This window comes from Taeniopygia guttata, chromosome 11, assembly GCF_048771995.1.
Source record: "Taeniopygia guttata chromosome 11, bTaeGut7.mat, whole genome shotgun sequence".
Taxonomy (NCBI): domain Eukaryota; kingdom Metazoa; phylum Chordata; class Aves; order Passeriformes; family Estrildidae; genus Taeniopygia; species Taeniopygia guttata.
Window position 1 is genome coordinate 10,963,027 of NC_133036.1, and position 24,259 is coordinate 10,987,285.

The window sequence follows — 24,259 nt, forward strand, 5'->3', positions numbered from 1 at the left end:
GAATTAATGCATCATTGTCCTGCTAATTTGGTGAGTGCAAGAGGCTTCAGAAAACTTTAATCCCTCACAAACTCTGCCTGAAACCCCAGGGAGAAGGTTAGAAGCAGGTAATTGAGGAGTTGAGTGCAGGTTAGAGCGAGGGCAAGGAAAAATTCCAGGATAAATCACCCAGAGATAAGAGAGGTAATAAAGTCTCAGCCTCGAGAAACTCATCCTGGAGTACTTAAGGAAGTGTCTGGTAGACACTTCCTTAAGTACTCCAGACTCATGGAAAATGCCCAAGAGAGTAGCAGGTGCTGAAAAGTTGGCCCTGAATTTTTTTCAGAGGGTTGGAGAGGAGAAAGGAAACCCAGAGAACCAAAAAAGGGGAAATGAAAAAAGGGAAGGGAGGAGGGGGAGAGTGAAGCCTGGCTGGGCACCGCCTTTGGTGGTGTTTGAGCACCCAGAGGATAAACCAGGGTACACCAGCCTGGTTTGTGGCCAGGTCAGGAGAGAGCTGCTCCTTCCTCTGGGGAGGAGCAGCTTTCCCATTCCCTTCCCTCATCAGTCCTTGGAGGCCAGGAGCTGAGTTTGGAACCAGCCAGGAGCTGAGTTTGGAATCACCAGGAGCCGAGTTTGGAGTCACCAGGAGCTGAGTTTGGAGTCACCAGGAGCTGAGTTTGGAGTCAGGCAGGAGCTGAGTTTGGAATCAGGCAGGAGCTGAGTTTGGAATCAGCCAGGAGCCGAGTTTGGAATCACCAGGAGCCGAGTTTGGAGTCACCAGGAGCTGAGTTTGGAGTCACCAGGAGCTGAGTTTGGAGTCAGGCAGGAGCTGAGTTTGGAATCAGGCAGGAGCTGAGTTTGGAATCACCAGGAGCCGAGTTTGGAGTCACCAGGAGCTGAGTTTGGAATCAGGCAGGAGCTGAGTTTGGAACCAGCCAGGAGCTGAGTTTGGAACCAGCCAGGAGCTGAGTTTGGAATCAGGCAGGAGCTGAGTTTGGAGTCACCAGGAGCTGAGTTTGGAGTCACCAGGAGCTGAGTTTGGAATCAGCCAGGGGGTCACAGAGTGCTCAGTGGACAGAGCAGCTCCCAGGACGTGGCTTTGCTGGTTTGCAGAGCAGCGCTGGTTCCTCACTGGTTCCTCACTGGTTCACAGAGTTCCTCTAACACTTCACCACTCCAAAATGCAGCTGGGATCCCACAGGGGACATTAGGAGCTGTAAGCAATCAGTCTAAGGCATGAATCTGGGTATTTTTACATGGCCATGTATGTTTATTTATACATTCATTATAATATATTAATAGTAATACATAATAATATTATTAATTCTTATTCTTCATTATTATTGTTAATATATTCATATCATCTGAACATATTATCATTTTAATATATTGTATATTATCATAGGAATATATTAATATAATATGACTATATTATCGTTATATTATTATATAACGTTATATAATATACTAATATATTGTCCTTGTATTAGTATATCATGATAATATTAAATAATATTATAATATTATATACTATTATAATATTAAATAATATGATTGTATTTTATAATATATTACATATAATAATATGTAATATAATATGTAATATATAATTATATATATACTGTTTTTCTGTTCTTTTAAAACTTTTAAAGTTCTTGTAAGAGTTTTCTGTGCCTTCTGATGTTCACATATTTGTACGGGAGTTTCTCACACACTGTTCATGTCAATAATGATGGTTTTGCATTCATCCTTGTGGGAGGAGGGAATTGACGGGCTGTTGGTTTGACCAGCGTGGTGGCATTTCCACCCTCCAATCCACTGCCACTTTTAGAATTCTGTACATTGCGAGGTCAAAAACAAAGTTCACTCCTTTTACTTCCTTTTACTCCTTCTATCTTAGTGCAGATACGTGAGTTATTTCATGTTGTAGTGCATCTATATTAGAATATATATTATATTCTAATAATATATATTATAATAGATAATAGTATGTTATATTAATAATTATTTATATGTCATATAAAAAGTAATATATTGGATATTATGTTATTATATATTGTAATATATATTATCTATTATTATATAATTTATATTATATAATAGTATATTATAATATATATTATATTATTATATAAAATATATTACATATTATACCTATTTTATATATTATACATTATATCTATTATATATAGTATATATAATATGTAACATGTATATATTATATATAGTATAAATAATATACTATATTACATACTATATATAATATATATAATATGTAAAATATATATAATATATACTGTATTATATATAGTATATATACGATGTATAATATATATAATATACATATTATATATACTATATATTATAAGGTATATTATATATATAATATACTATATATATTATATAGTATATTATATGTATAATATATACTGTATTATATATAGTATATATAAGATGTATAATATATAATATACATATTATATATACTATATATTATATAGTATATTATATATACTATATATAATGTAGTAAATGTATGATATATGATATATTATATATTATATTATATAAAGTATATATAATATATATTATATTCTATATACTATATATATAATCTAGTATATATTATATTATACATTACTATTGTATATTATAATACAGAGTACATTTTAATGCTGTATATTCTTGTGGTTACAGCATTTCTGGGTCCTTTCCCCGCCCCCGTGCCCCCCCGTGCCCCCCTGTGCCCCCCTGTGCCCCCCTGTACCCCCTGTACCCCCTGTACCCCCTGTGCCCCCTGTGCCCCCTGTGCCCCCTGTGCCCCCCTGTGTCCCCTGTGCCCCCCTGTGCCCCCCGTGCCCCAGCCCAGCCCTGCTGACCCGTGCCTGTGTTGCAGCCGGCAGCCCGAGGCGCTGAAGAAGGAGAAGGAGGCTCCGGCGCTGGGCCCGGCCCCGTCCAAGCGGGCGGACGAGTGGAAGGACCCGTGGCGCCGGTCCAAGTCCCCCAAGAAGAAGCTGGGCCTGTCTGTGTCCCCCAGCCGGGCGCGCCGGCGCCGCAAAACCTCGGCCTCCTCTGCCTCCGCCTCCGGCTCCTCCAGGTGAGCCCGCCCCACGTTTGGGTTTTCTATTTATTTCTGTTTCTCACATTCTGTGCTGCTTTAGAGTGCGGTTCTGAGCCTCTGCACGCAGCAGGGACACAAAACAATTCCTGCTCCAAGGACAGATGATCCAAATCTCTGCCCCAAGAGCACAAACAGCGTGGGCTGAGGAGAGAAAACAAGCAGGATAGGACCCCGTAATCTAAACCTGTAATTAGCTCCAATATGCAAATGAAGCAGAACGTATAAAAGTGACAGGCCCCGTGGCTGGTTGTCCATTTTTATGGCCATTTTGGGTTGTGCTGCCCAAGGTAGATCTACTGATGCCTCTTAATAAATCCTCGTTTTATTCCTTAGTGTCTGTTCTAGGTCAGGCTTCACAAGGCAGCAAGGGGGAGAGCCTGGGAGCGTGTCCTGGAGTGGGATGGGGCTCCCTCGTGGATATCATTGTTGCTGCTGGAAATGAAAGGATGGGACTATTTTCAAGCTAAGAACAATTTATTGCTCAGATCAACATCAGTCTCAGAGGCTGTCAGATTTTAGAGGAGCAAGCCTTCGGCCATAGCTCAAGAGTAGTCACAGTTTTCTTCATTACAAGGCAATACAGATCTTTCTAACCCAACAGACAGTTACCACAGGGTTTATTTTGTTTTTCTGACCTATCGCCTTTACTTACTTCTGCTGCACTGTGGATGCTTTTATCACATCCACACATATTCTATTATAACTATATATTCTATTATATATTCTATTATCTATTCTATGATAACTATATATTATAACTATATAACTTCTATTATAATTTCTAAACTCTTAACTTATTCCATACAGCCACACCCTCACATTCTAACCCTTCACCATCTTACCAACACAGTTTCTCACTTACTTAAGGCATATTCTTACTTGCAACTATAGAAATACAAGTTTATGATGTTTCTGCTTAATGTCTGTGTGCTGTATTTTTACATCAATTCAAGCTTCTTCCAAGGCTGCAGATCAAACCCTTCAGTGTCTGTGGAAGTTTCTGTTTTTCCAATTCCCACACGTGGCCAGGGAAGGTGTTGAGGTGATTGGAACAGGTTGTCCAGAGAGGTTGTGGGTTCTCCATGCCAGGGACAGTGGGAGGTGTCCCCTGCCCAGTGGAGCTGGATGATCCTTAAGGTGCCTTCCAAACCAAACCATTCCATGGTTTTATGTTTGGCAAAGCAGTTCAAGACTTGCTGCTCTGGAGCACCCATGGACACGTGGTGAGATGAGAGCCAAAGCAGGCAGGGAGCTGTGGGAGCTGTGCTGTGGCTGCTGGAGATCAGGAAAAGGCAAATCCTTGGAAAAGCCACTTTTCCAGTGAATTGGAGCTGGATGCAGTCTGCATGGTAGCAGCTCATCTAGATGAAAACTGACCTCAATAGGAGCAGCAAGAACTGTAAAAATTAGGTGCTGGTCATTCTGGGATGGATGGAGGGAGGAGGTGAGCTCACCCCAGTAAAAGCAGGTTGATGCTACTGGGAGAACTGGGATTGTGGAGCTTTGACAGAGCCTTGGAGGGCTTGGAAACCAATGGTGTAAATTAAGATAAAAACCACCTTTCAGAAGGAAACTCCCTGAATCTGAGAGGCTCGAGGCACAAACTGGATTAATTTCCTTTAAGTGCTTGAAGCTCCTGAAAGAGGGGGAAAGTATCCAGGAGGAATGAGGAACATGGTAAATTGGAGATAGACATCTAAAAGGCAGAGCCCTCCTGAAGCAGATTTTCCTGCTGGGATCACTGCACCCAGTCAGGTGATCTGTCAGGGGATTGTCCAGTGAAAAGGCACAAAATACGTGGAAGAAAGGATGGAACATCAGTAATTAAAGGAAGGGAGGCTTATTTAAGGGTGCAAAGAGAGTGGCAACAACAGAAACCTCCCTAAAAGAAAAAGGGGATTTGAGGAGAGGATGTACATCCTGACAGTTCCCTGAGGAGAAGGCTGCTGGGGTTTGGAGCAGAACATCTTTGGAGTCAAAACCTTGGGGGTTTTTCAGGAAGCTCTGAATTTTAACATTTCTTTTCAGGAAGCTCTGAATTTTAACATTTCTCTTGCAGGTCCTCTTCTCGTTCATCCACCTACTCTGGGTCCGGCTCCTCGCGCTCGCGCTCCAGGTCCTCCTCCTACAGCTCCTACTCCAGTCGCTCCTCCAGGCACAGCTCTTTCTCAGGCAGCAGGTCCAGGTAGTGGCTCCTGGGACGGGGGACCAGTGGTGGGATGGTTTCCAAATGCTTCCTGACAGTTCCTTTGTGCTCTGTTAAAATGAACCATTCCCAGCCCTTCGCTGAGCAAGGGAGGCTGTGGTTGATCTGTCAGCCACCCCCTCCTCTCCCCAGTGCTCCCACCCACGAGTGCAGTGCTGTGGTGGCTGGCTCTTTCCCATGCCTGTGGTGGATTAACATTCCCATCATTTGCATTTTCTGATTGGAAGAAGTTCGGCAGCATCTCTTTTCTGTGGCGCTGGGATTTCTGTTTCAAGAGGCAAATCCCGTTTCTTTATTAAAGCAGTTGTGTCTTGTGATAGTCCTGACACTTCAAAGTAGCAATCCAGTGTCCCATGCTGATTAAGATTTATTCCTCTGCAACTTCCTTGCCCCTGCAGACAGTTTCCCAAGTCTGGAATATCCAGAGTAGGAGAACTGGCTCCTTGGATAGGAGCTGAAGCCACACAGGTACCCAGAGCAGATCCCACAGGTGATGGCAGAACACACTCTGTCACTTCTGGAGACTGATTTCTCCTAGGAAAAGCTCAGCTGGGAGCTGATTCCCTCTGGGAAGCGGAATGAGCTCCCCCATCCATCCGTGCTCCAGGCAGGAGCGTGCCAGTGTGGGTGACACCCTTGGGTGCCTCTCCCTGAGGTGACAGAATGAGGAACACCCTGTGCCCAGCTGTCCCCAGAGGAGCTGGCACACAGGAGTCAGCTGCTGAGGCACTGGGGTGCAACAAAGGCACTTCCAGCCTTGGCACTGGGCTGAGTCACCCCAGCAGTGCTCAGGGGCTCAGGAAACAGCTCCTGCCCTTGCTTGTCACCTTTGGGATGCTCCACTTAATGCTGCTTCTTGTGCTGCAGAAATTACAGATCCATATTGGCTTTAGCTGGTTTTTTTGTCTTTCTCCCAAGTTTCTTTTGGTTTTGTTTCTGTTTAAAGGGTAAACTGCTCTAGGAGTTACAGGACATAAAATGATGAACCTAAGACTCAAAATCCTACTTATTTTCTTGTTTATTCTCCCTAAGGAGAGAATAGAGAGGATGGAGACAGCCTCAGGTATTGCTGTGGAATACCTGGAGTGCCTCTCTTCTAGCTGATCCTATTTTTCCTTCTGTTTCCTGCTTTTCCCACTGGCTGGTGGCAGAAGTTAAGTTTTGTTGCACAGAGTTCAAATATAAAACCAGGAGAAGCTCAGGACAGGTTGCTGGGGAGGGGGGAGTGGTGGCTGAATGGCCTGAGAGCCAGGAAAAGCTCCTGCAATCCCAGAGCTGAGTGATGTCTCCTTCCTTTCCAGGTCAAGGTCCTTCTCATCTTCTCCCTCTCCTTCTCCAACACCGTCTCCTCACAAGCCACTGGCCAAGGCTAAAGGGGAATTATTGCCACCTCCTGGGAAAGGGTAAGGATCCAAATTCCTCTGGATGGGAGTCCAGAGGAGCCCTTCTGACCTTCAGGGGCCTGAAGCTGAAGGAATGCAGGATTAGATGGAATATTGGGAAGGAATTGTTCCTGTCAGGGTGGGGAGGCCCTGGATCCCTGGAAGTGTCTGAGGTTGGACAGGGCTTGAAGCAACCTGGGATAGTGGGAGGTGTCCCGTGGCAGGGAGTGGAACAGGATCTTTGTTCCCATCCAAACCATTCTGGGATTCTAAACCTGACTAAGTTTAAGAAAGAAATGAAAGATGACAAATGCAAGCTTTATTGAAGAGTTTTTAGCTTGGCAGATTTAATTAAATAATGACACTTTTATTTATTAAATCCAAGTTAAACTGTACAAGTATCCCTAAATATTACCTGTATACAAGTGTTTAAACACATGGTTTACTGCTGGAGCATTCTATGTGTGCAGATATATTTGTATAATCTAAATATACATAATAGGAATTGTGGGAAAGTTTAGGTTCCTTTCTCTGCTGTGGCTTTGGTTAATGAAATGGTTCAACCTCGTCAACTTTTCACACTGGAGACAGATGAAAACAGGGCCAGAGCTCTCTGCAGCTGGGTTTGGCACATTCTGACAGCCCTGCTGCTCTTCTAAATTCCTGAAATTGCTATTTCACAAACCCTGCAGTGGCAAATTACGGGGAGGCTGGAGGGTGACACAACACCTCAGTGATGTCACCTCTTCTAAGCTGACCTGCAAATAAATGACACCATGGGAATCCCCCTGAATTCTCCAGAATTTAGGACAATCCCCTTTGCCACAATTCTTGTCCCTCATTATCCTGTCTTTTGGGGTTTTTCCCCCTCCACTTGGGGCTCAGCCCTCCGAGGCTCTCTGCTCTGAGCCCCAAATGGGGCAGCCCTGAGGAGCCAGAGCCGTTCCCATCTCCTGCAGTGGGTGTTGGATAACACAGTGGTGCTCCCATCCAGTTTTCCACGGGGAACACAAGCCAAGGGACAGATCCAGGCACACACACAAGCTGTTCTGCACCCTCCTGGTCTGTGTGCTGGAGTTAAAAAGAATTTTTGCATTAACTGTGCATATTTCATCCTGAAGCTTGTCTGGCAGATTTTAAGCAGGTGTAAGTGTCTGGGATAAAAATGATGGAATTAAATGGATGAGAAACAACATTTCAACCCAGTCTGCTTCAGGAGTTAATTTACAAGTCAAATATCTCCAAAATTGGCTGTTGTACAGTAATTTGTCTCTGAAAAGATGAATTGATTGAGCATGTGAGGAACTAATCCCTTTAGGGAAATCCATGGTGTTTGTGTTTTGATGAATCAGCCAAGTGTTTGTAGCTTCAGGAATCACATCAGGGCCAGGTTGGATGGGGTTTGGAGTTAACCTGGGATAGTAGAAGGTGTCCCATGGAATGGAGTAGAGTGGGATGATTTTTAAGGTCCCTTCCAGCCCAACCATCCCAGGATTCCATAATCTCTAGAATATTAAACAGCAACAAACTAAAGCACTTCATTTCTGAGGATGTCTGTGCTCTGTGCCCACCCCCTGGGATCACACACCTGAAAACTGTCGTTTTTCCAGAGAGAAGTCTGTGAAGAAACTCACTGCCCTGCCAGTCCCTCAGCCACTCACAAAAATTACAGCAGCAGCCCCGGAGCCAGCCAAGGCAGGGGATAATCGGGAAGCGAGGAGGAAGGAACGTCAGACAAGGACTCCACCCAGGAGGTGAGAGATGTGGGGGGTGGAGTGATGCTTGATCTCCTGGGAGATCCAGAAAATCCCAGGTTTCTGTCTCCTGGGAGATCCAGCAAATCCCCAGAGTCCCAGTGTTTGGGGAGAAATCCATCTCCTGGGGCAGGGAGAGAAGGGGAGGAGAGCTGGGCTGGGATGATCCTGGGTTGCCATGAGTGGCTCCTGCCTGTGGAGGCTGGGGGGAGGATGGAGGGGTGGAATACAGGAAATGTGGCAAAATCGGGGTGGGAGTGGGGAAAAAGGCATTTTTGAGAGCTGCTGCTTGTGGAGGTGAGGAAAAAGGAGCGTGAGGGACCTGTTTGGTGCCAGATCTGTTTGATCTGGTGTGGTGGAGGGTCAGCAGCCGACCCACACGGACCACAAGGATATTCCCGCCACAGAACATCATTCCCAGGGATATTCCCCACCACAGAACATCATTCCCAGGGATGCTCCCCACCACAGGACATCATTCCCAGGGATATTCCCCACGACAGAACATCATTCCCAGGGATATTCCCCACCACAGAACATCATTCCCAGGGATATCCCCACCACAGAACATCATTCCCAGGGATATCCCTACCACAGAACATCATTCCCAGGGATATTCCCGCCACAGAACATCTTTCCCAGGGATATCCCCACCACAGAACATCATTCCCAGGGATATTCCTGCCACAGAGCATCATTCCCAGCACATAAACTGGGAGAAGTGGTGGAGGGGGCTGGTCACCCCTCAGCTGGGCGTCAGTCAGAGGGTGCTGAGCAAATCTCTGGTTTTCTCTTGGGGTCCCCCCACTCTCTTTGCCATTGCAGTTCTCATTCTGTGGGGGTGTTTGCTGCCTTGCAGGAGGACCATCAGTGGCAGCATCAGTGGCAGTGCCAGCAGCTACAGCGGGTCCAGCTCCCGATCGAGGTCCTTGTCCCGGTCCCTCTCCAGATCTCATTCCAGATCATCCTCTGCCTCAGCCTCCCACTCTCCCTCTGGCTCAAGGAAATCCAGGTACAGCCCTGAGCCTTCGTGGCCTTTATTTAACAGCAGAGGTGGTGGCTGTTGTTCACAGGTTTGGTTTCTTGCAGTGGAAACTCTCTGTAGCTCCAGCAGCACCAGCTGCAGGTGCCTGGGGGTGGGACAAGGTTGGGTTTGTGCTACAGATCCCAAGTCCTGAACTGTGATGGGAATACAGCAATGGAGAGGGCATGGAGTGATAGAACAAGATATAATGGCCTTAAACTGATAGAGGGGATATTTCCATGGGATATTTGGGAAAAATGCTTCCCTGTGAGGGTGGGCAGGCCCTGGCACAAGTTGCCCAGAGAAGCTGTGGCTGCCCCATCCCTGGAAGTGTCCAAAGCCAATTTGGACAGGACTTGGATCAACCTACTCTTCTGGGAGGTGTTGGGCTTGGAACTGGACGATCTTGAAGGTCCCTTCCAGCCCAAAACATTCCATGATTCCCTGATATTTCCCTTGTGGTTTATTCAAGGAAATAATCCTGTCCCGTGTGTCCAAGTACCCATTTAACGTAAATGGTGACCAGAACAATCCCTTCTGGCCAGGGTGATCCCACATCCTAATTAAACTACAAATGAGCAGTTCCAGGCTATGGAGCTTGGCTCTCCTGAGCCTCTCCTTCCTCAGGTTCCTGTGTGTCCTTAGGGAAGATGCTTGGCCTGTCAAGAAAGGTAGGTCAGAAAATCCCTAAAAGGCCCAGCTAATGATATTTTCCCTTTGCTGGCAAAGTTGCAGGTCCGGTTCCTTTAGCCCCAAGTGAACAGTTCCAAGACTGTTGGTCTCTGGGATGTGTAAACAACAAACTCCTTCCAGCAAAGAAAAACAAACCACTCTCGAGTCATTCCTTCAGGTTTTTTTCATCTCTTCACACAGAGGATTCCCTGAATCCTCACGGGCAGAGCCTTGAAACCCAACACTTCCCTGGCACATGGGTGTAAGAGTAGTCCTGTGGTGTAGAGCCAGTGGCTGGAGCAGGATTTGGCTCTGAGCAGCTGCAAATTCCCATCTGTGAACTCTGGAACTCTGAGGTTCAACATCCGCGTTATTTTACGGAAATCCCAGCTTGTTTACTCCGTGCTTGTCACATTCATCAGCTCAGCCTGGGGTGATGCAAGAGCTTCAGAGAGCACCAGGGCATGGATGGGAAACGTGAGCACACTGGGGCTGCCTGTGCTGCTCCTGTGGGAAGGGGGAGGCAGAGGAAATGCACTGTGTGCCCACAGCAGCTTTGCTGGGCCAGCCTGGTGGCCTGGAGGAGATCCTGGCTCATCCTGGCACCACTGGAGCAATCCATGAGACCTCCCAGAACTCAGCTCCTGGTGCCAGGGGCAGAGGCTGCAGAGGGTTGGTCTGTGCCGAAGCTGCCACAGCCCCTTCAGTCGTCCCAGTGCAGCTTCCAGGCAGGGAGCCTGGGCCTCGCTGGCAGAGCAGGTTGGTGTGGTCAGAGCAGGCGGGAGAGGCTTCCTGAATATTCATGGCTTGGGATGGTTTGGCTTGGAGAGGAGCTTAAAGCTCATCCCACCCAACTCTCTGCCACCTTCCACTAGACTAGGTTGTTCCAACCCTGTCCAGCCTGGCTTTAACACTTCCTGGGATAGGCCCTGCTGGGAGATTTCCATCTTGGAAGCATCTCCCTGTCGTTATCAGTCGTGACAGTGGATGTGTGCCAGCAGCAGCAGCCCTGCCAGGGAACCCTTGCCCTGAGCCGTAACACTGACCTGGATGTGCCACTGTGCACTCCCTGCTTTCACTCCCTGTTTTCCTGGGCAAACAGTGACCTGTTTGCACATTGCCTTAACCCTGGCTATAAATAATCATTACTTTCTAGGCCTGCACCCCACAGCTTTGGGATTTTTCACGCCACCAGCACCCCCAGGACACACAGCCTTTGTGTGCCATTCCCTGCCGAGCTTCCCAACATCCAGCCATGCAGGGAAATGCAAAAAGGCCTCGTTGCCTTCCTGGGTGTGACGAGCTGTTGGTTTTTGGCAGGTCCCTGAGCGTGAGCAGCGTCTCCTCCGTGTCCAGTGCCTCGTCCAGCAGCAGCTCCGTGCGCAGCGCCGACTCCGAGGACATGTACGCAGACCTGGCCAGCCCCGTGTCCTCGGCCAGCTCCCGCTCCCCCACCCCGGCCCAGCAGAAGAAAGGTACAGGCACCTGCTTTGCTGGGCTGCTATTCCTCCAGGGAGTCTCTGGAGAAGAAGGGAAGAGCAGAGATCCTTCCCTGGGATTACTGTGGGCTCCAGGAAAATCCTTGAGCAGAGATCCTGTGGAGCAAATTTGCCTCCACATCCTTCCATCCCTGTGCCTCTGGTTGTCTCATCCCTTTTCCTGCCTCTCCGTAACCCTTGGAAGGTGATGTAAATCTGGACAGCTCCAGTATCACTTTGCTCTTCCTCTGCTCATTCCAGACCGTGACAAAAGCCTTTTGTTCTTTGTCTTCTCTGTTGCTCTCTGTAAATACTGGTTTCCTGAGTCCCTTAACCTCGTGTCCACGAGCTGAGTTAACTGCTGTGGGCTTTTCCCATCCCTGGAGCAGCATCCTCTTGCCCAAAGGGAGAGCAGGCAACAGGAATCATTCCCAAGTGACCACTTGTGCTCTCTGCTTTCAACAGGAAAGTCAAAAAAAGAAGACAGCGCTAAAGAGGAGAAGAGGAAACGGGATGTGCCTGCTCAGCTCCTGAAATCAGCCAAGCCCACCCCGGGAAGCAAATCCCAGCAGCTGCCCCAGGGCCAGCAGCCCTCGGCCCCCCAGGCACAGCAGGGCAGCTTCAGCGGGCACAAGGAGATCAAACTGACGCTCCTGAACAAGGTGGGGATCCCTGGCGGCTGGGATTGCCTCTCCTGGGGGCCTGAGGGGATGGATCTGGTCAGGAGGGGAATGGATCCCAGCAGAAAAGGGATGGATCTGGTCAGGAGGGGGATGGATCCCGGCAGGAGGGGTTTGGATCCCAGCAGGAGGGGTTTGGATCCGCTCAGGAGGGGGATGGATCCCAGCAGAAAAGGGATGGATCTGGTCAGGAGGGGGATGGATCCCGTCAGGATGGGGATGGATCCGCTCAGGAAGGGTTTGGATCTGCTCAGGAGGGGTTTGGATCCCAGCAGAAAAGGGATGGATCTGGTCAGGAGGGGTTTGGATCCAGTCAGGAGGGAGATGGATCCCAGCAGGAGGGGTTTGGATCCCAGCAGAAAAGGGATGGATCTGGTCAGGAGGGGTTTGGATCCCAGCAGGAGGGGTTTGGATCCAGTCAGGAGGGAGATGGATCCCAGCAGGAGGGGTTTGGATCCCAGCAGAAAAGGGATGGATCTGGTCAGGAGGGGTTTGGATCCAGTCAGGAGGGGTTTGGATCCCAGCAGGAGGGGGATGGATCCGCTCAGGAGGGGTTTGGATCCCAGCAGGAGGGGAGCTCCAGGCTCCGCTGTTGGGGTGAGCTCAGCCAGGAAAGGTCTGGGGCTGGCTTGGAGGGCAGCACACAGAACCAGTCGGGCAGCACACACCCTGTGGTGGCTTCACTTTGGGACTGTGTTGGCGGCTTCCCTGGGGCACATTCCTGCTGCAGCTTCCAGGCTCTTCCCCGCTTGCTCGAAGGCCTTTCCCTGGGAGATGCTCTGGGAGCGCTGCCTGTGCCACACCGGAGCGGGCTGGGAGCAGCCTGGCACAGAGTCCAGAGGGAGAGGAAGGGGCAGGGAGCCCCTGGGGTGCCCAGCTGGCTCTTCCCTCCCTGCCCATCCCTGCCCCGGTTCGGAGCCCTCGGCGCAGATCCCAACCCGCAGCGCGTGTGGGGGAGTTGAGCCTCGTGGGGTTTGCTGCTGGGGCAGGGTGTTGGCCCCATCACGTGGGCAGGTTCCTGTTTTTGATATTTTGCTCTGCCAGCCCAAATTCCCCGGCGCAGTCTGAGGCTGCAGATTTCTCTACTTCCCTGTGCTCTGACGTGAGGAGGCTTTATCAGAGGCAGGAAGCTGCTCGGGAGGGAGGAGTGTGCAGTGACACATGACAGCCTGGAAAAGGCACGGCTCCACATGCCTCCTTCACTTCTGCTATCCTTGGTGCTGCTGGCAAAGCAAAACATCCCAAAAAGCTGCTGGTTCTCTTCTTCCTATTCTGAAATTAGTACAGCCTTAACCCCAGTGCAGGGGGGTGTTGCTGTGGCTCCTGGTGGTTGGGAATGAGGTGGATTTGGGGATGGCTGGGACTGGTGAGTGCAGAGTTTATTGAGAAAGGTGCTGGCAGGAGGCAGGCAGCACATCCCAGGGAATGGCTGTGCCTGTTTCCCTCTGCAGAGGGAAGTGGCTGCTCAGCTCCATTGTTTCAATTCCATTGCAGGCAGCTGACAAAGGAAGCAGGAAGAGATACGAGCCAGCAGACAAAGAGAGGCCAACCTCTCCTCCAGCCAAACGGGCCAACCTGTCACCTGACAGAGGTGAGGCGTCCTCCAGCCCGGGCTCCTGCTGTCCAACAGCTGGAAAGAGCCTTTGCAGCCATCCCAAAACCTCAGAGTGGGATTGCCACCATCCTGCTGCAAAACCACAGCAGAGCTGAGGCCCTGGGCAGGCCAGTGCCAGCCTTGCCACGCTGTCTCTGGGGCACATCGTGCCCAGCGTGACTCCACTGTGTCCCTGTAAGTCCTGTCCACAAAAATAACCCACCCCTTGGCTTTGAAGACACGGAGTTCTCACCTCCACATCCACCCCAGGGCCTCCTGCTCGCTGCTGCTGGCCGTGGATGTGGCTGTGGAAAACAGGTTTAGGTTGGAAATTAGAAAAATTTTTTTCCCAGAAAGGATTGGAACAGACTGTCAGGGAGGGAGTCCCCATCCCTGGAAGTGTTCCAAAAAAATGTGTGGATGTGACACTTGGGGACAGGGTTAGTGGTGGCCATGGCAGTGCTGGGCTAAAGGTTAGAGTGGATGAGCCTGAAGATCATTTCCAAACCTCAGCCACTCCAGGATTCTGAGTCACAGGAGTTTCCTTTCGTGCATCCTGGAGTTTTCCCGGGGGAGCTGTCCCTGCCAGCCAGGCTGGTGCTTCGAAAGGCTGGGCTGGAGGGAGGGATGCAATCAATCCCTGCCAGCCTGGGCCACCAGCTGATTGCCCCACCTCTGGGTGACACAACTGCCCTGGATGTTTAGAAAGACCTGGGCTTTCCAAGTGTTCTCCTGGGCCTCGGTAACAGGATCAGCTCGGGAATCCCAGCTGGCAGCCACAGGCAGGGACCTCAGTGCCACCCTCCAGCCTTTGGCAGAGGGGGTGTGGGGGGGTGTTGGCAGCCAGAGGTGGCAGCTGGTGACGTCGGAGCTGCCACGTGAGGTTGTTTTCCCTGGTGGCTCAGCCGTAGGTGGATCTTGTTGACTCTGGGTGCCAGCCAGCCCAGATCTGTGCTAATAACCTGCAAGGTTTACCTCCTGCAAGGGCAGCCTGCAAGGGCCTGCCTGAGGCTGAAGTTCACCAGGGTCTGCCTCGCACACCAGTGACAAGGCCAGGCCAGCTCACTTCCTCGACAGACCTTGGTGTCATCCTCTGCTGTTTGTTAAAAAGCAAGTTTTGAGCCGTAGCAAACCATAGAACAGATTGGTTTGGGCTGGAAAGACCAGGGACACCTTGCAGCAGCCCAGGTTGCTCCAAGCCCCGTCCAGCCTGGCCTTGAGCACTTGCAGGGATCCAGGGGAGTGCCCCAAATCCAGTGGCAAAGGTGCCCTTGGCTGAGCTGGGACTGAGCCCCTCGTTATCCCAGCCCCAAACTGGTCAGTGGTGGTGGCTGAGTGTGTCACCTGCTCTGTGACCTGCTCCCGTGGCTGGGGCTGTCCCAGTTCCATCCTCAGGAGCAGAGGGAGGCCCTGGCGCACTCAGGGGCTGCTGCCACGCGGGGCTGGGCACCTTTGCAGGGCAGCAGCTCCACAGGCTGCCTTCAGGTGAGATTCCCTCTCTGTTCCTGGGATAACCCAACTGCTCCCAGCACCCCTGAGTGCCCAGGGCAGCTGAGCCGTGCTGAGCAAACACGGGGGTGCTGCTGCCTCGGGGGAGACCCCACTGGCTCTGACCCTGTGACCCACCAGGGCAGAGCCAGCAGCTCTGCAGGATCAAAAGGCCATGGAAGAGCCTCATTCCAGCTGGAGGGTGAAGGAGGGCTGGTGGAAGGTGCTGTGTACAGGTGACTGCAGGGCACAGCCCTGCTTGGTGTCTCTGCTCCCCCAGGGGTGCAGGGGGTATCAGTGAGGCTTTTCCAGCTGCTGCCAGGCTTGGCTTGTTGTTGGCACGATGTGGTCAGTGAGGGCAGGCAGGGGGTGGCCTGTGCCCTGGTGCCAAGCAGGAAAATGAAGGAATGTCCCTTTGCTCTCCCGCCAGGCTCTCGCGATAGGAAGGCGACCGGGAGACTCTCGTCCCCCAAACAGGAACGGCAGCGGGGCCAGAACCCAAAACCTTCCCCTGCACAGGCAGACAGGTGAGTGCTGCTGCTTCTGCTGGGCCTGCAGGGCCTGCAGCTCCTGCTCCAGCCCTGCTCCAGCCCTGCTCCAGCCCTGCTCCAGGCTCTGCCAGGCTCTGCCAGGCTCTGCCAGGCTCTCCAGGCTGGCAGTGCCAGCTGCCATGGAGCACAGCACGAGGAAGGACATGCCAGGGGTGCCAGGGCTTCGTGCAGAGCCTCCAGCTGGGCCATTCCAGCTGGGAGAAGAGCAGGAGCACCAGGAGCCAAGTGGGTCAGCAGTGAGCTCAGCCAGTGCCTCTGCAGCTCGTTAGCACGGTGTTAATGAGCAGCAGAGTGCAGCTCCTTCCCCTCAACTCCTCCTGGCACCCAGCTCCAGTGCCTGATTCCCCTTTTCCCAGCCTGGCACACCCTCAGCTGCTCCCCTTGCTGCTGTGGCATATTCAGACGTGTCCCCTGCACGGGACAGAATATCCCAGGGCAGGGCTGGATGTGTGGCTCTGGGGGCTCGAGGGTTGTGGATCCTGTCCGAGGATCTCTGAGGGCAAACGTCACAGGGAAGGGGCTGAAGGATTTGGGATTGGGGGGATGCTCCAGGGCTGCTCTCCCCTCTGGGTCTCACAGGGAGCTGCTCACTGCAGCCATGAGCTGGCACTGAGTTTAATCCTGGGAATCCCTGTGGAATGGCTGTTTTTTTACCGTTTAAGCCAGTTTTCAACCCAGAGCCTCCTCCTGTCTCCCAACCTCTTTTCTCCCAGCTGCTCCTAGAGCCATGTGGCACTTCTGGTACTTCAGTTCAACTCAGAATTTGGGGAGAAATCCCCTATGAGGGTTTGGAGGCCCTGGCACAGGATGCTCAGAGAAGCTCTGGATCCCTGGCAGTGCCCAAGGCCAGACTGGAGCAACCCATGGTAGTGAAATAAGTTAAAAGATGGAATTATGTAAGAAAGGCCCTTAAAAACCATGATTTAATGTGGCCAGTGTAAGAAAGGACCTTAAAAACCATGATTTAATGTGGTCAGCGTTTCTCAGTGCACTTTCAGATTCCCTCAGATCCTTTGGGACATTCCCAACCCCTCTCACTGCCCTTCCTTCTCTCCCTGCAGGAAACGCCAGCTCTCCCCTCAGGCCAAGAGCTCCAGCAAAGTCACGAGCGTGCCGGGCAAGGGCTCGGAGCCGGGCCCTGCTGCTGCCAAGGGTGGCAAATCCAGCACCCTGTCCCGGCGGGAGGAGCTCCTGAAGCAGCTGAAGGCGGTGGAAGACGCCATCGCCCGCAAACGGGCCAAAATCCCGGGAAAAGTATAGTGGGCCGTGCCCCGGAGTGACTGTTGATGTTTTTATAAATAGTGGGAAAAGCGGCCGCTTCGGGATTTTGCAGTTCCTCGTCTTCATTTTGGCCGCGGTTCTTTTTAAGAAAAAAAACAAAAAAAAAAAACCAAACCCATCCACACACACACACAAACACACAAACACAAAGAAAGAAAATTAAGGAAGTTTTTGTCCAGTCAGGAAAAGTGATGAGCGGCTCCGGGAGGGCTCCGGGGCCGTGTGGGTTCTGCACAGGGACTCCACCCCGGGGATGCTCCCAGCCTCCTGTGCCCCCTCTCCTCTTTGCTAGCCTCGAGTTGTATTCTCCTAGTTAGCCCTGCTGTGTGTTGAGTGTCTTCAGCGATGCAGTTCTAGTCCCGTGTGCCGAGAGAGCCGAAAACTGCTGTGAACTGCTGGCAGCACCCTCCTCCCCCAGGAAAAATATATATATATATATTCCTGCCTCAGTCCCTCGGGAGTGCCCTGGCGTTTCTTTGGAGCGGGGGATCGGTTCGGTTGATTGCCCAGGAGCCCTGCAGGTGTTGTGGGCGTGTCTGTCTGCCAGGAGGGTCCTTCTTCCTTTGGTTTTCCTTTTTTTTTTTTTGTTTTGTTTTGTTTAGGTTTCTCTTTTTTCTTTTTCTTTTTTTTTCTTTTTTTTTTCTTTTTCTTTTTTTTTTTTTTTTTTTTTTTGGAGGGATCTCCCTGAAATAAAATATTTTGATAACCAATTTTCTGCTCTTGTCTGCATCTCCCTTGCCTTGGTGGGGGCGGAGGGGAGGGGGTATGTACCCCTCATTTTGGGGGTTTTTGGGGCAGGAGCAGCTCTGTGGAGCTGGAAAAGCTGCTCTGTTTCCTGGGGGAGCACCGGTGTGACACCAGTGTCCCACTGCTGTGTGTGACTGGGGGGCTCTGCCCTTCCTGGCATCAGGGATAAATCCCCCTAATTTAGGGAGCAGTGCTGGAAATCCCAATGGATTTCCCAGTATGGAACCAGTATCCTACTGTGTGAAGTGTTAGTGGGGGGCATCGTCTGGGGTAACTCTGCCAGGTCCCTTTCACTCGGAGAACAATTCTTGGGGTCTCTGGGATTTCCCATCCCGTGGCATTTCCCATCCTCTGGAATTTCCCATCCTCTGGAATTTCCCATCCTCCAGCCCCACTCCTCATCCCCACCACAAAACCAGTATCCCACTGGTGCTGCTGGGAGGAGGCCGCCGGTCCATCCCGGAGTGCTGATGGCAGCCCTTGAGCCCTTCCCAGGGTTGCCCAATTTGGGATTTCTGCCCGGGAATGCCACGGTGATCTCACGGGCACCGGTGGCGCAACAGGGCGCGCAGCCCGGGGGATGCCCGTGGCACCGGGACACCCCTTCCCACGTCCCTCGCTGCCGGAATTCTGGAGCTCCGAGGCTCCGGTGCTGCCGGTGGCACACGTGGAGGAGCGCAGAAGGAAGTGGCGGCCGGCGGGGAGGAGGAAGGAACCTGGAGCTGGAGTTTCCAGGTGTGTGCACATCACCTGCCCGGCCCTATAAAAGGCGGCGGCGGCGGCGGCGCTGCCACTCGGCCGCTCATCCCCGGGCTGCGCTTCCCGAGGGGTCCCCCAAATTTGGGACTGTTCCCTTCCCCAAATTTGGGATTGTTCTTCCTCAAATTTGGGAGTGTTCTTCCCCAAATTTGGCCGTGTTCCCCACCCCAAATTTGGCCGTGTTCCCCACCCCCTCCACCAAAATTTTGGCGTGGTCCCTCAACACCTGGCTGATGGTAACGTGGGGTTTGGGGGGGCTGGGGGATGTGGGTGAGGGGAGGAGATGTGGGGCTGGGGGTGTGTGTGTGTGTGTGTGGTGTGTGTGTGTGTGTGATGTGTGGGGTTCTCTGGGTGTTCACACTCATTTTATGTGTGTGTTACACACCATGTGTGTATTTTCTGTGTGTGTGTGATGTGTGGGGTTCTCTGGGTATTTACACACATTTTATGTGTGTGTTACACACCATGTGTGTATTTTATGTGTGTGTGTGATGTGTGGGGCTCTCTGGGTGTTCACACACATATTATGTGTGTTACACACCCTGTGTGTATTTTGTGTGTGTGTTACACACCCTGTGCACAGCTCTGAGTGTGTGTGTGTGATGTGTGTGTTCATTACATGTGTTACCTGTCATGTGTGGGGTTCTCTGGGTGTTTGCTGAGTGTGTTACACACCCTGTGTATATTTTACGTGTGTGTTACACACCATGTGTATATCTGTGTGCATGTATTTTATGTGTGTGTTACACACCCTGTGCACAGCTCTGTGTATTTTATGTGTTACACACCATGTGTGTATTTTATGTGTGTGTATTTTTATGAGTATTTCATGTGTGTGCATTTTATGTGTTACACACCATGTGTGTATTTTATGTGTGTGCATTTTCTCTGTGTGTATTTTATGTGTATTTTATGTGTGTGCATTTTCTGCGTGTGTATTTTATGTGTATTTTATGTGTGTGCATTTTCTCTGTGTGTATTTTATGTGTATTTTCTGTGTGTGTGTATTTTCTGCATGTGCATTTTCTGTGTGTGTATTTTATGTGTATTTTATGTGTGCATTTTCTGTGTGTGTATTTAATGTGTATTTTATGTGTGTATTTTCTGCGTGTGTATTTTCTGTGTGTGTATTTTCTGTGTGTATTTTCTGTGTGTGTCCGTGTGCCCATGTGTGCACCCCTGGCACATGTGGGAGGGTTTTACACACCCACACCTGGCTGAGGGCAGCTCAGGGGTGGGCACAGCTGTGCCAGTGCTTTATATGTATAAATCCATCTAAACACATGTATTTATATGTGCTTATGGATATTTATATTTATTTCCATGTCAGTGATGTGTGTGTTTATCTGTATTTATCTGTATTTATCTACATTTATATATCTTTATTTCCATGTCAGTGCTGTGTGTGTGAGTGTGCACTGCTGCTCTGTGCTCTGTTTATATGTATTTTTAATACATTTCTATATCATTTGATCTCTATTTATAAGTGTTTCTATGTATTTCTTATTTATATTCAATTTTATCTTATTTATATTCCATTTTATCTTATTTAAATTCCATTTTATGTTCTTTTTATTTGTAATTTTAATTTCCTATTTTATTTTTATTTTCTATGTGTATTTATACTCTCTATTTCTTTGCTTTATCCTTTTTTTTTAATTATCTACCTTGTCTTTAAATTATCTCTTCCTTTATATATTTCTTTATATATAATATTTTATATATTATTCTATATATGTTCCTTTATATACTTCTTTACAGTTATCTTTATTTTATATACTTACATTTAAAAATATTTACGTATAAAATATATACTATATATTTATATTTGTTTCTAATTTATTTTGTTTATTATTTACCTTTACTTTTATTTATTTATGTAATACTTTTTTTTTTTCTTTCCATTATTTTTTTTAATTCCAGGGGTTGTTTATCCTTCATGTAATGTTTCCTTCCCACCCAGGCAGGGAATATCTCTATGTATCTATAGATATATAGGCAGGAGATATCTATAGAAATAGGTACATATGTGTTACATAAACATAAAATATATAATTAGACATAAAACTATATATAAACATATATACGTGTACATATAAATAGATATAATATGTATTTATATGCAGATATGTATACTGAGCTATAAATACATATAAAAATATATTGTTTTAAAATATATAAATAAATTTTAAAACTGTATACGCATATATTAGGTAAATGTATATATGTGTACTGTGCTTTATAGTCATAATATGCACATATACATATACAATATATCATATGTATACACCAAATAATATATATTATCATATATGTGTATATATATCCAATATATAATATATAATATTTAATTTTAACATATTATATAAAATACAAAAGTATATATATTATATATATAATAAAATATTTTATACATATAAAATATATAATGTACCATTTAATATACATTCAATTATAATGTATATTAAATTGTATGTATTATAGATTGTGTATATTATGTATACACTATGTAGATTTTATGATATATATGTTGTGTATATTATATTTAATACACCATTATATAGTCCATATAGTATATATATTATATATATAATATATATATAATATTATATATTATATATATTCTACATTATATAATATACATTAGGCTGGGGGTCCATAGGTGTGTTCTGGCCCTCTCTGCCTGTATATCCATAATGTATAAATATATAAATTATATTCTGTGTACAGGCTGTCCCTGTGTATGTACAGCTCCTTTTGTGTGTGTATAAATTTTTCTGTGTTTCTGTATACACATATAAATACATATAAAAATATATCTATTAAAAATATCTCTATATCTGTATCTATCATTGTATCTCTATATCTCTATATCTCTATATCTATCTATCCATCTATACATATCTCTTTTTCTGTGTGCACATGGGTGTACATGTGTGATATTTTTGTGTGTGTGTATTTATATTTTATATTTTATTTATATAAATATAAATATATATTTTTCTAAATATATATATATTTATATTTATAAAGAAATATATTTATAAATATAAATATCTTTTACTATAACTATATATTTTTTTATATTTTGTGTGCACGCGTGTGTGTGTGTTTTATTTATATATATCTCTGTGTGTGTGTACTTGTTTATTTTTATCTATATTTCTGCGTGTTTATGCCTGCAGATGTTGCTGTGTGTGTACAGTGTGTGTGTGTGCAAATTGAGTGTACCGAAGCATGTCTGCATATAAATATATATAAATAAACATATAGATAGGTGCAGATAGAAAGATGATATAGATATAGATATAGATATAGATATAGATATAGATATAGATATAGATATATACAGATAGATACAGATAGAAATAGATAAATGACTGATAGATATAGATAGAAATAGAAATAGATATAGATAAATACAGATACAAATATAAATAGATAGATACAGATAAAAATAGAAATATATAGATATATGTAGATGGAAATAGATATAGATAGATATAGATACAGATAGATATAGATATATGATAGATGTAGATAAAAATATAAATAGATATAGATAGAAATAGATAAAAATAAAAATGGATATAGATATATTGAGATAAAAATAGAAATATATAGATAGAAATAGATATAGATGGATCTAGATACAGATATAGATAGAAATATAGATATAGATATAGATATAGATATAGATATAGATACAGATAGAGAGATAGATAGATAGATAGATAGATAGATAGATAGATAGATAGATAGATAGATAGACAGACAGATAAAAGACAGATAACAGATAAATACACAGACACACAACTGCCCAGGCCCTGCAGTGTCCCTGTCACTGAGCTGTGTGTGCCTGTCCCTTTGGGTGTCCCTGTCCCTGTCCTGTGTGTGCCTGTCCCCTCCATGTCCCTGTCCCTGTCCTGTGTGTCCCTGTCACCGTGCTGTCCCCGCAGGGCTGGCTGGCCGCCCTGGCTGTGTGTGTCTGTCCCTTTGGGTGTCCCTGTCACCGTGCTGTCCCCGCAGGGCTGGCTGCCCTGGCTGTGTGTGTTTGTCCCTTTGGGTGTCCCTGTCCCTGTCACCGTGCTGTCCCCGCAGGGCTGGCTGGCCTGGCTGTGTGTGCCTGTCCCCTCCATGTCCCTGTCACCGTGCTGTCCCCGCAGGGCTGGCTGGCCGCCCTGGCCGTGCTGGCGGCGCTGGGGCACTGTCGGGGGCTGCGGCGCTCCGGGGCCGGTTCGGGGCTCTCCGCCGTGCGCTGCTTCAGCGGGGCCGAGCTGGAGGACGAAGCCCCGGCTCATCTGCTGGGCCGCAGCCTCCGCTGGGACCGGCACGTCCCGGTGCAGCTGGTGCCACAGCTGGAGCGGCTGGAGAGCACCGGGACCCGCCGGCCGCGGCGGCAGCGCCCTCCCGGTTGCCCGGAGCTGTCGGTGCGCACCGGGCTCCGCGGTGAGCCCCACGAGCGCTCCATCTCCCCGTGGCGCTACCGGTGAGTGCCACCCCTCCCATCCCTCCCCGGGCCGTGCCAGCCGCTCACAGCTGGAAATTGTCACCGTGTCCCCCCCGCAGCATCGACGAGGACGAGAACCGCTATCCCCGCAAGCTGGCCTTCGCCGAGTGCCTGTGCGGCGGCTGCGTGGATGTGAAAACCGGCCGGGAGACGACGTCGCTGAACTCGGTGGCCATCCACCAGACCATGCTGGTGCTGCGGCGCAAGCCGTGCCCAGCGGGGCCGGGGCTGGTGGCGCTGGAGGTGGATTATATCCGAGTGCCCGTGGGCTGTACCTGCGTCCTGCCCCGCACGGCGCGCTGAGCCCGCACCGGGCACCGCGCACCCCGCCCGTGCTTGTTTTAGAGCACCCGACCCCGCCAGGGTGGTCCTTGCCCTGGTTATTTATCAGTTATTTATCAGCCTCGCTGCCGGGGGGCTTTTTGTACCCGTTATTTATTGCTGACCCCCACCACACCCACCCCCAGCCATGTCAGCGCCCCACGGCCAGACCCTGTGAGTGTTGCACTCACTGGTTATTTATTCACCCAAAAAAGGTATTTATTGTCTCCTTCCTAGTGCTGTTTAATGCTGCCAATAAAAGCTAACAGCTCCTGGCACAGTCCTCGCTCTGCTCCCGGGGCATTGGGATGTTGGGAATTGGGGCACATCCCTGGGCAATGCCCGGCGCTGGGACACCCCTCAGGGTGGGCAGAGCACCAGTGCAGCAGGGCAGGATGAACTGGGAGGTGATGGGGAGGGCAGCAGGGCACGGGGGTGCCCCACAACACCCCCAGCCCCGGGGGGGACCCAGCCCTGGCACCCCGACACCCACACCTTTCCCACGGAGCTGGTGCCACCTGCCAGGGTGCTGGCAGCACCTCGGGGGCCTCTGGGCCACCTGCAGCCCCTGAGGGGCCTGGAGCATTACCTGGAGCAGCTGCTGATCCCAGTGGGATCAAGGATTTGGGATTTGGCACCCACATCGTACCGGAGAACGTGCAGCACCCACGTGTGGGACTGGGAAGGGAAATGCTCCCCACATTCCCTG

General features: G+C 48.7%; 2 protein-coding genes across 4 annotated transcripts in view; both read left to right on the plus strand.

Moving 5' to 3' along the window:
- The window catches only part of ZC3H18 (zinc finger CCCH-type containing 18), a 46,385-nt gene extending 29,054 nt beyond the window's left edge, over nucleotides 1-17,331 (plus strand). For all 3 annotated transcript variants that reach the window (XM_030282146.4, XM_030282148.4, XM_072934502.1), the window contains 10 exons: nucleotides 2,879-3,079; nucleotides 5,163-5,288; nucleotides 6,611-6,712; nucleotides 8,302-8,445; nucleotides 9,305-9,457; nucleotides 11,462-11,616; nucleotides 12,085-12,281; nucleotides 13,794-13,890; nucleotides 15,812-15,908; nucleotides 16,994-17,331. In XM_030282146.4, coding sequence (XP_030138006.1) covers nucleotides 2,879-3,079; nucleotides 5,163-5,288; nucleotides 6,611-6,712; nucleotides 8,302-8,445; nucleotides 9,305-9,457; nucleotides 11,462-11,616; nucleotides 12,085-12,281; nucleotides 13,794-13,890; nucleotides 15,812-15,908; nucleotides 16,994-17,192 — 1,471 coding nt within the window. In that variant the 3' untranslated portion in view covers nucleotides 17,193-17,331. The remainder of the gene's footprint in view (nucleotides 1-2,878; nucleotides 3,080-5,162; nucleotides 5,289-6,610; nucleotides 6,713-8,301; nucleotides 8,446-9,304; nucleotides 9,458-11,461; nucleotides 11,617-12,084; nucleotides 12,282-13,793; nucleotides 13,891-15,811; nucleotides 15,909-16,993) is intronic.
- Nucleotides 17,332-18,735: 1,404 nt separating this feature from the next.
- Nucleotides 18,736-23,668, plus strand: IL17C (interleukin 17C). The gene is made up of 3 exons (XM_072934505.1): nucleotides 18,736-18,955; nucleotides 22,886-23,208; nucleotides 23,289-23,668. The coding sequence occupies exons 1-3, from the start codon at nucleotides 18,953-18,955 to the stop codon at nucleotides 23,530-23,532; spliced, it is 570 nt and encodes a 189-aa protein (XP_072790606.1). The 5' UTR covers nucleotides 18,736-18,952; the 3' UTR covers nucleotides 23,533-23,668.
- The last annotated feature ends 591 nt before the right edge of the window (nucleotides 23,669-24,259 follow it).